Source organism: Natrix helvetica (assembly GCF_964273705.1).
Source record: "Natrix helvetica genome assembly, chromosome: 2".
In the NCBI taxonomy this organism is placed as follows: domain Eukaryota; kingdom Metazoa; phylum Chordata; class Lepidosauria; order Squamata; family Natricidae; genus Natrix; species Natrix helvetica.
In genome coordinates, this window is record NC_138552.1 from 71,528,212 (window position 1) to 71,543,525 (window position 15,314).

The 15,314-nt window shown below is 40.7% G+C and overlaps 2 protein-coding genes across 2 annotated transcripts in view; one reads left to right on the plus strand and one right to left on the minus strand.

The window, feature by feature from the left end:
• OSTF1 (osteoclast stimulating factor 1) overlaps window positions 1-5,622 on the minus strand; it is a 42,609-nt gene extending 36,987 nt beyond the window's left edge. The window contains exon 1 of the mRNA XM_081942030.1: window positions 5,416-5,622. Within this exon, the coding sequence (XP_081798156.1) occupies window positions 5,416-5,449 (34 nt within the window). The 5' untranslated portion in view covers window positions 5,450-5,622. The remainder of the gene's footprint in view (window positions 1-5,415) is intronic.
• Window positions 5,623-5,772: 150 nt separating this feature from the next.
• The window catches only part of CARNMT1 (carnosine N-methyltransferase 1), a 33,968-nt gene continuing 24,426 nt past the window's right edge, over window positions 5,773-15,314 (plus strand). Inside the window, exons 1-6 of the mRNA XM_081943832.1 lie at window positions 5,773-6,076; window positions 10,080-10,122; window positions 10,745-10,835; window positions 12,080-12,128; window positions 14,272-14,440; window positions 14,518-14,589. Of these exons, the coding sequence (XP_081799958.1) occupies window positions 6,013-6,076; window positions 10,080-10,122; window positions 10,745-10,835; window positions 12,080-12,128; window positions 14,272-14,440; window positions 14,518-14,589 (488 nt within the window). The 5' untranslated portion in view covers window positions 5,773-6,012. The remainder of the gene's footprint in view (window positions 6,077-10,079; window positions 10,123-10,744; window positions 10,836-12,079; window positions 12,129-14,271; window positions 14,441-14,517; window positions 14,590-15,314) is intronic.

Consider the following 15,314-nt stretch of genomic DNA (forward strand, 5'->3'; position numbering starts at 1 on the left):
ACACTGGTCTTGCTTAACGACAGAAATTTGGGAACCAGTTGTGGCCGTGCAGGGAACTGCTGCCTCACAAGCTTCTGCTGTTGAACGCACATGTGCAAACTGGCTGGAAAGGATGCCAAGCCTAAGAAATGCTTTTCCAGATTTCAACCCCTTCCTCCCCTTACATCATTGGGATATAGCCTGGGGTTCTGCATTTGCTAAGCACAAGAAGTAGTGGATTCTCTTGTGTTTTTACTTTCCACCTGTGCCAGGCCAAGCAAGTGCCAACTGCTTTGCTCTCCAATAGCTTTCAGGAGGACCTTTTGTATGGGTTTCTCCCACCTTCCTCTGAACTTCAGACTTCCCTGCATTCACAGGAGGAAGGAGAAGGAAAGGAAAAAGGAAGGGGAAAGGACCACAGTTTTATCATTCTTTCCTTATATTCTTAAAGGAATATAAGGAATATGTAGAAACTATATTGTACATCATAAGCCAGTTTGGAAAGATCTTCCTTCCAGGAATGGAAACTTAGATTTCCTTTTGTTCTTAGAGTTCTATTTAAGGAGGGAATACAATGGAATTAACTTTTCATGAAGAATCAGTTGTTATACAGTGCTCAGTGGGCAGAACCAACATTTATAGTAGTACAGGCAGTTTTGGACTTACAACTATAATTGTAAGCAATTCTGTTGCTGAATGAGAAGTTTGGTAAGTGAGTTTTGCTCCATTTTAAGATCTTTCTTGCAGGTTCTGACAAGTTCTGGAGAACCGGTAGCAGAGATTTTGAATAGTTCAGAGAACCAGTAAATGCCACCTCTGACTGGCCCTGCCCCCATCTATTTTCTTCCTCCCGAGACCCAGCTGATCAGGAGGAAATGGGGATTTTGTAGTAATCTTCCCTTCGAGTGGGGAGGGAATGGAGAATTTACAGTATCCTTCCCCTGCCACGCCCACCAAGCCATGCCCACCAAGCCTCGCTCACAGAACTGGTAGTGAAAAAGTTTGAATCCCACCACTGCTTTCTTGCCACAGTGTTGTCAATCACTGCAGTTAAGTTAGAAACATGGTTGTTACTAATGAATGTGGCTTCCCCATTGACTTTTCTTGTCAGAAAGTCTTGCTAAGGTTGATCACGTGTCCTCATAACAGTACAGCTGTCATAAATATGTGTCAATTGCTAAGTGTCTGAATTTTAATTACATGACATAGAGATGCTGCAGTGGTTATGTGAAAAATGGCCATGTCCCTTTTTTCAATGCCATTATAACTTTGAATGGTCATTAAACCAACTGCTGTAAATCAAGGACTAACTGAACAAGATACGTTCATGTTATAGCAAATGACGGGTATACTGCATAGCTACAGTGTTGGCTATCTGTCTATACCCCACCCATATCAATCTTGTGTTCTGTTAACAAAGGTCTTATGAACTGGGCAGAATGCCACAGTTGAAAATAGATCTTTATGTTTTACAGAAATGAACTTAGTCAGCACAGATGAAGCAGAAATAATTGTTATTTTAGTCACACTCACAGTCTGAATCTTGAAACTGATCTGAAACTAACTTTGAAGTGGGGCCGCGGATTCCACTCAGAGAAAGGAAACTGATAGTGGTACTGCATTTCAGGAAGACTAAAAAAGTGATTAGGCACCAGAGATAGGCTTCATCATGGGATCCTCACTTTGGAAAGACAGGTGAAAGAAAGCATGTTGGTGTCTTGGCAGTTCAGTTTCAGGCACAAGCGGAATATTTTTATTATCGGAAAGCTTGTTATTTCGGTGACTAACGCATCATACTAAAAACCAGAGACTATTAATTCTCTTCCCTCCTCAGGCACAGAGCCACCTGGGTGACCTCGGGCCAGTCACTCTCTCTCAGACCTAGGAAGAAGCAAGGGTAAGCTGCTTCTGAAATATTGCCAAAAAACCCGCAGGGACCAATCCAGACAGTCACTAGGACACACACTGGTTCTGAGAGAGCAAAACAACAAAATATTATTATATCCCACTTTTCTGACAAACTATTGCTCAAGATGGCTAACAATAAATATTATTTTAGAGGCAAGGTTCAGTAACAGCCTTTCTCAGTTGCATGCAACTAGTACGTACGATACTCTTGCCAAGTCCCATTTTGATTGGGAGAATATGGGACATCAGTTTCCAAGGTTGCCATACATGTTGCTCTGTCAGCAGCTTTTAAATTAATTGCTGTTTTTGATTCTCCCTGCCTCCACAATGTACTTTTATTGTAAATTCCCTTGCTTATGTGAATAATGTAAAACACTTGTTAATGTTGTAAGGCTCCTAAGATATAAGGCTCTGAGACTAGGCTATTACCAAGGACTGGACTATTCTAAATTAGCCTCAATATTTCCATTGAAGTCCTTAACTTAAAAATAAGAGCTACTGTACATATGTTTTGTGGAAAATAAGTGTTCTGCAAAACAACTGAAATGTGGTCATGGATTTATTAAGTAACAATATATAAAACAAATTTTAAAATGAAAGTTTAAACTTCACTTGGATTCTTGGGCCAAGGTAGATGTTGCATAAAGGTTGTATGGAAGGGTCCCCAGATTTATGTACTGTTTTTTTCAGAGTATAAGACGGACCTTTTCCCCCCAAAAAAGAGGGACAAAATCTGGGTGCGTCTTATACACTGAATACAGCATTTTTCGCCTCTGAAACCCTGCCCCCTTCACAAAAATGGACATACAGAGGATTTGGGAGGCCTGCAAAGTTCTCCTGGGGCTGGAAAGGGCAAAAACGAGCAAAAAAAAAAAAACGGACCACGCATGCCCTGTTTTTTGCAGCAAATGGGCCCGTTTTTATAAAAAACAGGGCATTTTTTACTCGTTCCCCCCTCCCCAGCCCCAAGGAGCATTTTGCAGGCTTCTCAAACTCTGCATGCCCCATTCTTCACAAAAAACGAGGCGTGCAGAGGGTTTGGGAGTCCTGCAGAGTACAAAAACCTTTTTAAAAAAATTTACCTCTTCAAAATCTTGGTGTGTCCTATAGTCTGGTGCATCTTATAGTCCAAAAAATATGGTTGCATTTTAAAAAATTAAATGGTATGTTTTGACTGAGATCAGGATTCTGCTGCATAAAAACTCTTCCCTACAGTATTGTTCTTTGAACATATATTGAAATGCTGTCAAAACTGCCCCAGGAAGAAACAAATTTTGCTACATTTTCTTCCCAAAAGTAAGTGGCTACATTGAGACATAATTCTTGGAAAGAGAAGGGAGATCCTGATTCCATCATACTACCTAGCCTGTTTCTGTATATACAGTATATTTCAAAGGGAAATACAAAAATTGAAACTGATTCAGAAAATTAAAATAAAACCTCTGCTTTTTATTATTCAGAGACATAAATGTCCAGGCTGGGGAAGAAATGTAGTTCAAGAAATGGGAAGGGTTGTGGATTGAGGAAGGCTCATGTAAAGCGCATAAAGTATTCTTGATTTCGTGAGGTTGTTTTGCCATCCTCTGAAACTTTCTTGTATGCCTTGTTCAGCCCCGCTGTCTAAAAATTATAGATGGCTAAGATATGAAACAACCCTTTCATCCCAGACCAATCGTCTTTAATTCTCCCCACCTCCATACATTTCTTATGGCTTTCAGGAAAAGATTAAGATTTGGGGGAAGCCACAGCTGATATGGCATGAATCTTTCACTATTGCACAGGTGGTATTCAGCAGGTTCTGACCAGTTCTGGAGAACAGGTAGCAGAAATTTTGAGTAGTTCCGAAAACCAATAAATACCACCTCTGACTTCCCCCGCCCCATCTATTCTCCCAGCTGATTGGGAGGAAATCCTTCCCCTCCCACGCCCACCAAGCCACACCCACCAAGCTATGCCACACCCACCACGTCATGCCCACAGAACCAGCAGTAATAATTTTTGAATCCCACCACTGCATTATTGCCTTCAGTATTCTTAATGGTTCTCCACTTTCATTATTTTTTTTTAATCGTCATACTGGTATTTAATTCATATTAGCACTGGTGCCAATATAACATGACTCAGAATCTATTTAGGGTGCATTATTTTTATGAAGATATACGATGCTTCTTTTATTCTTCTAATTTAAGAAATAATGTGCATTTGCTGGGTTAAATTTTTTAAAAATTACCGTTTTGGATCTTACCATATTTTGTAATGTGGTTGAACATTACGTGACTTCCTGCTGTCGGAATTAATCTAAGTTTTAAATATTGTAATATGGTCTTTTATCTTTCTTTTAGACACTTTCAATCCTTGGGAGCAATCCCTGGGAAACTAATTTCACTTTGGAATTCCTGTTAGAGTTTAAAGTTTGGGGTTCTGCTCTGCCCCATTCCTCAGTGACCCCCCACAATCAATTCCACCTCTTTGCAGAAAGAAACCCCCAAGTATTTCACCATTTTTATAACTTCCTTCTCTCACACATTCTCTTGCATCAGAAAAATGCTGTGTTGGATTGTATATATTACCTATCAGGACATATCCGTGCTATAGATCCCAGCAGTTTAGTATCCTTTCATTAAATCCCAATCCCTTCTCTGGAGCAAATGAATGATTTGGGAATGGCCTGACTTGTAGAACCGAACAGTGCAAAATAATTGATTTTATGCATGAGGTTATGCTACCCAATTCTTTCTTTTTCCCCAATGACAAACGGCTTATTTTGCCAGGGTTTGCTTAATCTGGTATCTTAATGAACATCAAGCACTTTTTTTTGCTAAGCAGTCTGCGTGTCAGGACAATTTTCTCTTCCCACCTCCCTGATCCGGAGGAAAACTGCTCCTTTTACACATGTCTGCAGATGAGGGTGCGGAAGTTTTTTTTTTTAATGTTGCTGCCGATTTCGCAACAAGCACCAGAGCTCGGCCCGATCCGGCCCGCCTGGCTTTCTTATTTGCAGCCCCGGTTGCAATAAGATTTCAAGCGATCAATCCTTTTTGGTCGAGCTTCCGCTCTCTCGGAGCCGCAGCCGCCACTCGCCCCCAGATGGCTCCGGCGGGAGCCTGGCTGGGCTCAGCAAAACTCAACTTCCTGGCCTGACTTTTTGACAGCCTCCCTCCCGGCCCCACCCGACCCAGGGAGCAGCTCTTTCTCTTCTCCAAACGAGCCTCTTCCTCGCCAACTCCAGCATCGAGAAGGGGCAGGAGAGTCTGCCAGCCAGATCCAAGGCTGCCAGAGCTACAGTAGGGAAGTGGGTGGGTGAACTCTCAGTTTAGGACGCTAAATGCACCACGTCCTGCAGGGCTGTCCCGGCTGAGTCGTAGCCAGCGCCGATCCACGTGTCAGGAAGGACCCCCTTCTCTTGCCCCCAACCCCAGCGGGACCCTCCCGCTTCCAATAAGAAGGGAGGCGGCGGCAGCAGCAAGATCAAGATGACGGCTTCCAGGAAGAGAAGGAGGCGGTTTGGGAGAGCAGCGCCTCCCTTACCTGGCTTAGCTGGCTTAGGCGGCGGCTTGGACATCGCTGCGTCCAAGTTGCAAAGCCAATCTCCGCGACCGCCGATCCTAGCGCTGAGCCGGCTCGCTCGCCACCTTCAGATCGCCGCAGCCCTTCCCCAGCGGAGGATCTCTGGAGCGGCGCGGCTCGGGAGCGACCGACGAAGCCGGAGAGTCCCAGCTGAGCGCTCCGCGAAGGCACGAAAGGTGCTTTTGCAACGACGAGGAAGTGCGGCTCGTCGCAGACTGGCTCCCCCTAGAGACCAAGGAAGCGCACGGCAGGAAGAGCGAAGGGAAGCAGGCGAGGCGGAATCATCCCAGGAGGGGGCGTTCCGCGCGGGAAGGAAGGGCCGACCACAGACCGACGAATCACAGCGCGCGCAACTCCAAATAGGGGAGGGGCGGTTCCTAAGCCTCCCGGACAGCTGCGAGGGTTGACCAATCGGAACGCAGCAGCGGGACCTCCCGGTCCGCGTTCTTGGTGTGCAAGCACGGTGAAGCCTCTGCCCTTTTCTGTGGTTACGGCTTCTAATGGGGTGATAGAAGTAGGAGGGGCTTGGAGACGGCCCCGCCTCTGTTTGCGGGCTGAATGCAGGCTTCGCTTTGCTTTCTTGCGGGCGTCGTTCACGCGCTTTGCTCCGAAGAGGAAAAGTGTGAGTTGCGTTTGTTACGTTGCTTTTGCTTGTCGACACAAAGGGACTCTGAACAGAAGCCCTTGTAGAATTCATTTTCCTAAACAAAAACAAAATCTGACCTTGTTCTCTGCAGTGTGTGATTGCGAGCACTTAAGTGAGTCATGGCAGACTGGCAGACGTTCTTGGGCAATAATATGTACTTGGCTCCATAACGATGCGTGTGTGTTTTGAATGAGCGTCGTGGTCTTTTCTCGAGTGAGTAACTGGAGTGCTATGCTGGTGGTCTTCCTTAATGGCTTTGTTTCTGGGGCTGCTTTCAAACTAGCAAACTAGTAAGAAAAAGATGGAATAAGTTGGGGAAGGAAAGGAAAGTAACAAACATTAATTGAAATTAAGTTTAGAAATCCGAGCGACTATGGCATGGGGTAAAAATCCTATTGATAACAATTTAAATTTCTGTGATGTTAAAGGGTTTTAACATCGCCCATCAAAAACCATTTGTAATTACTCAGTTGTACTGATTGTTCATGAATTGGATGAATGAATGAGGAGACTGGATAGTTATAAGAAGAGGCTGGGAATGAAATAAGGAGAGATAATACACTGTAAATGAGAAGATAAATTGGATAAATCCACACTGCACTTGTCCCATGTAACTCATGGATCATGTGCCATTAAGTCAGTGTTGACTCTTGGTGACCATATAATCTTTTTCCAGGGTGATCTAACCCCAGCCTGGCACTTCATGTTGCACAATAGGACACCCATTGTCACTGTAATTTCCATTCACCTTCCTGTTTGTCCCCACCTTTCCTAGCATTGTAGACTTCTTTACAGGACTAAGTCTTCACGTAATGTGTCCCAAATACAGGTAGTCCTCGACTTCCAATCCCAATTGAGCTGGAATCTTCTTGTAGTTGGAACAAAGCAGTAATTAAGCCGGATGTCACGTGACTGTTTCCGCTCAATGAGTGCAATTGTGGATTAAGACGGGAAGGAATAGAAGGTAAGATAGATAGAAGGTAAAGGACACTGGGAGTTTAGAGGTGAGAAGGCCAGCAATGACCACACACAAGTGTTTCTCCTTTTATAAGGTGAAATACTTCCTGCTAAAATCCAAGCAAGATTTTTAGCCTGAGCAGAGAGATAATTGTGCCGAAGCTTCACCTGGCCTCCCAGGGCCTCCCCATCCCCAAAGCACCTTGCACTCCTTACCTTACTATTCTGAGTCTCCATTCTGTTGTTGAATATCCTGTTTAAATTTCAGATTCCTTCCTGCTGAAGGGTTTCAGCTCCTGAACTTTTATGGTGTAGACCTATCACAGTAATTGATTTCTTCCAAAGCTTTTGCTGCTACCCTACTAAGTCCCAGTCTAAGATGTAATTCTGGGTTCCTTACTGTTTATACAGATAATTCTCGACATATGACCACAATTGAGCCCAACATTTATGATGCTTAGCGAATTAAGTGAATTTTATGTTGCTAAGCGAATTAAGTGAATTTTGCCCCATGTTACAACCTTCCTTGCTGCAGTTGTTAAGTGAATAGTTGCAGTTGCTGAGCTAGTAACATGGTTGCTAAGTGAATCTGGTTTTCCCATTGACTTTGCTTGTCAGAAGATCACAAAAGGTGATCACATGATCCCAGGATACTGCAGCTATCATAAATATGACTCAGTTGCCAACTGTCTGAATTTTGATTACATGGCTCTGTGGATGCTGCAATGGTGAAAAATAGTCATAAGTCACTTTTTTCAGTGATGTTGTAACTTTGAACAGTCACTAAATGAACTGTATTCAGTCATACAAAACAGGAGCTATCCATTACTTCAGTATGTTCTTTGGCAAGTCTGAGGCTGTTTGATGTATTTGTTTGCTATTAATTTACCCGTATTTATGTTTAATCAGATTGGGTTTTTTCACTTGGCTTTTGGACTTTCAGTAATAGAGCTAGTAGATAATTTACATTTTCAGCTTTCAGAGTAGTGGTGTCAGCATGGCACAGTTCTCTTCCTCCAATTTAAAAATCAAGAGCATTTTCTAATCTAGTCTCCTTCAATTAATAAATAAGAAAACAAGGAGTCTCCTTTACAGACTTGGAAAAAGTCCATTACACCATGTTCCAACCTGACTGTAACTTACTTTCTTGTTCCATTTAAGTTTACTTGTATTAGGAACTGCAGTCTTATTAAACAACAATAGAGCTTTTGTTTACAAACGGTGTAATTTGAATAGGTCTGTGTCTTACCGACAGTTTGATATAAACATAAGTCTTATTTTTGCTGGATTTAGTGACGATTGGAACAAATATTTTGTTCTGCAAGTGATAGTGCATCCCTTCTGTCTATGCAACATGGCTCTTTATAGTTTATTTTGGAACTGTGTACTACTCTTTTGAAATTGTGTTTGCATCCCAAAGGGTTCAAAGCCCTTCACCCTTACGTAACTGATAAATGACTTGGAAGCAATTCAGAAGTGGGTTGCTCCTGGTTCGGCCCGGATCGGGCGAACCAGTAGGGGCGGAGGGGGGAGGCTCCGCCTACCCTCCCGGACGCTTCTGTGCATGCACACCTGAACCGGTAGTAAAAAAATTAACAACCCACCATTGAAGCAATTGTAGCATAGTAGTTAATTAGCAGCATATAATCCAGGTACATTCATGGTTATCAGTATTTGTAGTCATAAGTTTAGTGCTATTTTATAAAAGCACTAAAACCTGGAAAAAAAAACATCGTGAAGTGTTTGAGTTTAACAAAATAGCCTATTTTATATTCATGTGCATTAAGGCTAGCCAGTATTTTGAGTCCATTCCAAAAAGATGTTTCGAATGGTATAGCTATAAAAAGGAGGATATCTAGTTTAATACTATGGAAAGAACCTTGGAACTGTTGATGAACCCAAGCTGATTCTGCTTCTGCAGTGTAACATAAATATTAAAAAGTACAATACATTTTATGCCACATCAGTAGAATAGTGTCCAAATGACAGAAAGTAATCATTTAACTTGTTTTGGATTGTTCATATAATATCATTATTTATTAAAATATTAAACCCGTGATTATCACTGACTCTGGGTAATTTAGATAATATAAATGGCCATCCAGGGGCATCCAGGTCTCAGGGAGAACCTCATTCAAGAGGGGAGGTGCTGTGGCAGAGAAGACATACTTCCTGAGATTAACTGAAGGAACCAAGGGATTGCCCATTTACTGGAACAAACTGGCTGGGGAGATACCATGAGAGATAAATGGACCCTCAAGTAATCAGGCTCTGTGCCATGCACAGAACACTGTATATTTCTATGTATCACATTTCATAAAGGGTTCAGAGAGTCTGGAAGTGTGAGTAAGAGCCATGAAATAATAAAGGGATTAGAAACCAAGTGTCAGGAGAAGAGATCCTGTATGTTTGGCTCAAAAAACTATTAACTCTTCCAGGATATTTGGATAGACAAATGATTCTCACTAAATGACACACAACACACAACTGCTTCTTTTGTTATTATTTAGCTTTATTATTTATTAAGTTTATTTTAGGCCCCCTTTATTGCTTTATAAGTAACTCAAGGTGGTGAACATGCAGAACTCCTCCTTCTGTTTTGTCTACAACTCTGTGAGCTGGGTTAGGCTGAGGGACTGGTCCAAAGAGCTTCCATGTCTAAGGTGGGATTCGAAGTCAACTGTCTCCTGCATACACTTTATATTCTCTCGTGGTCACTAAATCATAGGGGCGTAACAAAGATGATGATTGCATGTCTCCCCACCTGATCCCTGTCCAATTCTCCTTTTTATAGTTCTTTTAATTTTTGTCTCAGCTGTGGTTTCATTGATTGCTCTCACTGTTGAGCTAGGTAGGTTTTGCTCTTTCTTATGTGTTTTTTCAAACAGTGGCCAGCCTAATCCAGTTTTAGAGTCCCTCGCTGGCATAGCTCAATTTAAAAATATATAAAGGTTCCATAAGCTAGGGGAAAAAAATGCTAATTGATATGCTCTTGATTTTATCCTTTCAATTTAATGTTTAGGTTGTAAAGGAACAATGAAAACATTGGTCATTGGACTTGGAGGGTAAGTATGAACAGGAATTTGAAATCCTCTTTTCTTATATCCCAAGTATTTAAATACAGATGGTCCACATTTAATGACCACGTGCTCATTATGGGTTATTTTCATTGTATATGTACAGTATTTATAATTTTTATTTATAATTTGCATGTATAAAGGCTGCCCTATTCAGCTTTGGCTATTGTCGGTATACAATACCAATAAAATACATTTAAAAGTTACGACACTTTATGTAATAAGTTTGCCATCTTTCTAAAGCTATGTTCTATCTATAATGTACTGCGAAAACATTCAGTGTATATGAAATTGTGGTTTCCACTATTGTTGCAATCCTAGGCCTAATATTTTTGCTGTTGCAACCATACAAATACTTTTAAGAACCCTGCTCTCAGGAAGGAAAAAGACAAACACTGAATGATCATTGTGCATTTATTCTGTAGAAGATAATTGACAGGGAAAGCCCTTATGCAGCCATAATAAATAACCTTCTGCTACTTAGGTTTTTTAAAAAATCATTACATTTAACTGGATACAAAGCAATTGCAGAGTAAACAAAACTATTAATGGTGCTATCTGTTGTACAGTTTGTTCTTCTCAACACTTTTTTTTCCTATTTCCAATTCAGTGTAACAAATGGAGGCAAAACAACTCTGGCAGGAAAGCTGAAGGAACTGCTTCCCAGTTGTACTATAATTTCCCAAGATAACTTTTTTAAGGTAATAAGTTTTTTAAAATGTACATGTTGATATTTTGCTCTGTTGCAGAAATGGATTTAAGTTTGTTGGTTCCAATGTCCACAAAGCTTCTCTCTGCCCTACAGTAAGTCTATGCAGTGATGATCATCAGAAGTTAATATGACTCACCTAGTATGATCCGAGAGTTCTCAATCAAATAGAACAATGCTTCTTAGTTTCAGCAATTTTACATGTAATCCTTGTTTACTGACCCAATTGGGACTGTTGGAAGTTATCACCCAGCCCTCTCCCAGAAAAATGAAATATCCTAGGAAATATTGAAAAGGCAGAATATTGTATTTCCCTGGATGTGAAAAAAACACATTTTAAACACAAAGTAAATTCCTGCAGCTTCCTGCCCATCCCCACTTTGTCATTGGGCCATTAAGAAGGCCAACTAGTCCACTTTACATAATAAAGAGTTCTCCTCTTCAACTCCAGAGTGATGGGATTAAGGCAGGATAATATTGCCTTTTACTCAACTGACCACATGGCATCTGAGAACTCAACCAAACCTGGATTCAAAACTCAGCCTAGAGGGTTGCCCTTGCCCGGGCCCATGGGAGTCTGGCAACCAATCAGAATACATTTCTTACACAGGAACAGGAAACAGATAGGTGGGGCAGAACAGATTATAAAAAGCCCCGCAAGCCCTTCTTCTCTGCTCTTCTCTTCCCTTCTCTTCTTCTCCACCAACATTTAAGCATGTGATCACCTTTTCTGTTCAGGACTCAAGCCATGAGGTCCTGTCCACCATTAAAACCATCTTTCCAAGCAGCCTCCATGTCTCCAGTGTCTTTTTCCCCACTTGGAGCCGAACCCAGAAGGACATTTCTTCCAACAGGACCATACATACATGCAAACACACATACATATATATGCCCATTGGGTGTGAAGTGCCCAAAAGGTGATCGTGTAACTCTTAAGTTTCTAGAAAATTAGCCAAATTGACCTTATCTCAAAATTACTAAAATAATTATCTCAAAAATTATGGAAAAGACTGCATCCTTCACTTGTTTTGTTGTATTGTTTGCCTAACATTACAATCTATGCTTTTTCTTGTTCTGGACATTTACTTGGCAAATACCAGTTTTTAAATAAAAGAATGTGGTTCGTGGGAGGTGTTATTATTATATTTTTAATTAATGCACATTAATTTGCAACCACGTATCCTGTAGATTTCTACCATACTCTCCATAACGTTAATATGTTTGGGTTTTCTTTAGCCTGAATCTGAGGTGGCCAAAGATGATCGTGGATTTCTGCAGTACGATGGTAAATACTCTGGGTTGGGTTTTTTAAATTATATGTGTGTGTGTGTGTGTGTGTATGTGTGTGTTGTATTTGTGCTGATAAATAAATAAAGGGAGACTAGCATAGATCCATTTCAAGCTATTTAGCTCTCATCAGCTAGCCATACCCTTACTGGTATTTGAACTTGGGCTGTATTACATATTAGGCAGGAGTCTTAGCCACTAAGCCACAGGCTCTCCTCCTTTATCAGCTGAGCCAGGGAAATAGTATGTATTTGTGTTACAACCCCTGGGTATGCCCAAATATGGGAGGAAGCTCACTACTCCCTCTTTCTGTCCTTCGAGCCACACACACTGTATATATTTTGAAAACTCTGATGGCATTCAAAAAGCTATTAAAAGGCCTTGATATTTCCCCAAGGTTTTGGGCAGAATGATGGTTGTACCCCTTTTGGATGGACTTCTTGGCCCAGTCATAATTTCTCTTCTGTTTTTTGTATTGCTCTTAGTTTTCATCTGTAAGCCACATAAGAGCAATCAGGAGTTCAGTGGCTTCTAAATTGTATATGTGTACCTGCAAATGTATAAATAAATTAAAAACTGTAATATTGTAAAATACAGTTTTCAATAGATATTTCAATGATCTCAATATTTGTACCACAGCACAAAGGCATCCTATTTATAAATGAGAAGAAAGACCCTTTTTGTTTCTAGCCAGTGAAGATCTTCTCTGCTAAATCTGGTTCCCCTTTCCTAGATGTCCTGTATCGGCACCAAGTGTTGAGAGGAAATCTGCCCTTTACTTTGTTTAACGACTTATAAAGCTTGTTCTGTTATGGAAATATCCTGTTCTTGGAATGCAAATGTGCTACCTTTGCCTACAAAAACAACTAGTTGGTTTTAAAAGCTGTTAATATAAATAAGATAGTTGTCAATAACTGTGTACATGATCAACTTGTTCAGGTTCAGACAGCGCCGATTGTTGTGCAGTGCAGGCAATTATTACATTTTTGAATTGCAACATAATAAGAATTCACCATAAATTGAATTGGCTTAGGAAAGCATAATCAGCTTTTGGGGGATTGTGGAACGTCATCGCATATGAATGAGATGCATCCCATTTTCACCTCCTTCATAGATCTGAACTAGCAGAAAGAAATAGATATGAGAAAAGAAAAGACAAAGGAATTAAACTCTTTCTAGGATAAAGATAATATTTTACATAAAACCTTTAGGGTTCTCTTAAAGCTGTGTGGATTTCGAAAAGACTTTGGGTGCCTTCAAAATTCAGTTTATTGTTGGAATATAAATATTTTCATTCAGTAGCTAAATGGAAACCAGTTAATCATGAAAATACAGTAAGCAACTTTACAGATAGCATTAATGAAATTAGTAACACTCTGCCCCAGTTTGACTGCTTAAACTGTAGGATGTTCATCTCAAACTTAGAAAAATAATACTTTGACTCCACACTTTTGCCAAACAGAGAAACTTGCCCAGACTTTTTTTTTGCCATTTTAAAGTTAGGGAACCCCCCAGTAATACATTTTGATTATATAAATAAATCTGTTAGTTTACTTCCTTCATATAGTTTTGAATAATGAAGTGTAATCAACTAAGTATGACATTCCACTGCCTTAAAAGAATTCATATACTTATTTTAATTCATTTTGCTTAAAGAGGACATAATGTTTCACTTTATATACTAAATGGTAAAGATTTAAAATTTGGTATAAGCCATACTATGTATGAGAAACTGAAAGCATCTTTTTTTTTGCTTGCTAATGTTTAGAAATGATTAATCTGCCATTTCTTTTTAATTTATCCTTAATTCATTACAATCCATTTGTCTGCTATTTGCATAGAATTTCATAGACTTGAGAACTACAGTGAGATCACTGGATTTGTTGCTCCTATACTTTGCTATCACTTTGTAAACTTTCCTGCTTCCAGTCCTGATTAATCAACACTAAACATACTTTGCATTTTCTCAGATAGTGCTGAATCCTCAAAATAGCAAAATCTTCTAACATTTAAAGTAATTCCTAACCCTCCCATTCTGTTCAGTATATACTTCAAGCTTTGGCTCTTGAGTGTCTCATGAACAGAATGAGTGAAGACTGGGAATATTGCCTTACATTTTAAGATTTAAGTGTCTCTTTTAGTATTTGATGCCTTGTACATGGAGACAATGGTGGCAAGCATACGTTCTTGGATGACAAAACCAGAAGACTCTGCATTGCCAAGACCACCCAATAATACACATGATGATCAGACAGGAGCAAAAGATATTCGGGTCTTAATTATTGAAGGTTTCCTTCTGTTTAACTACAAGTAAGCAGTTGTTTAACATTTACAAGAACTGCAATAGGGCAAGCCAGCATGCCTTACTTGTCGTTTTACTCTTGCAGGCCTCTTAGTGATATATGGGATAAAAAATATTTCTTAACAATTCCCTATGAAGAATGTAAAAGGCGAAGAAGGTATGGTATACTAAAAGCAATGCTTAATATAAAACTTTTGTTCTTTGTCCATTGTTTCTTTCTCTGTAAAACTGCATCTCTTCTTAATACATACGTCAAAATAAGTTCCACTTTTAGACTGTCTGTGTATTAGGAGGACTATATTCAGCCCATGGACCATATTTCTCTTTGGTCAGGCGGCATTTGGAATTGATGCTGTCCTTCATTCAGAAAGATAAAGTCTCCTCTCATCTCCTGATTGTCTCCTCTTTACTTTTTTTCTGAAAAAGAAAGCTTTTCTTCACAGCAGAAGAATGTGTCAGAATTGCCACCTCACCTCTGAGCTCCTGCTGTCGCTAGGTGCCAGTCTGCCATGGATCCTGGGGGGAGGGTGAAAAGGGGGAGGGGGAGTGCTTAGGGTAGTGCCCCAACCTTTTTGGCACCAGGGGCTGGTTCCTTGGAGAGGTTTTTCCGTGGATCAGAGGGGGCGTGTTTTCGTGTGCCGCCGGCATCTCATGGATTTGGTGTTTGTGCGACCCGGCTTCTGCCATGCCACGGACTGGTGCCAATCCACAGACCTGGGGTTGGGTACCCATGGCTTAGGGGGAAAGTGAAAGTAATGGAAACCAGCCTATACCAAGATTGTTTCGAAAACGTATTGTTCAAAACTGATTGGATGATGGAGGTGGGGGGGGGCAGTAGTGGAAAATGCCTAAGGGGGGGGGAATTACACTTGGGGATTTGGC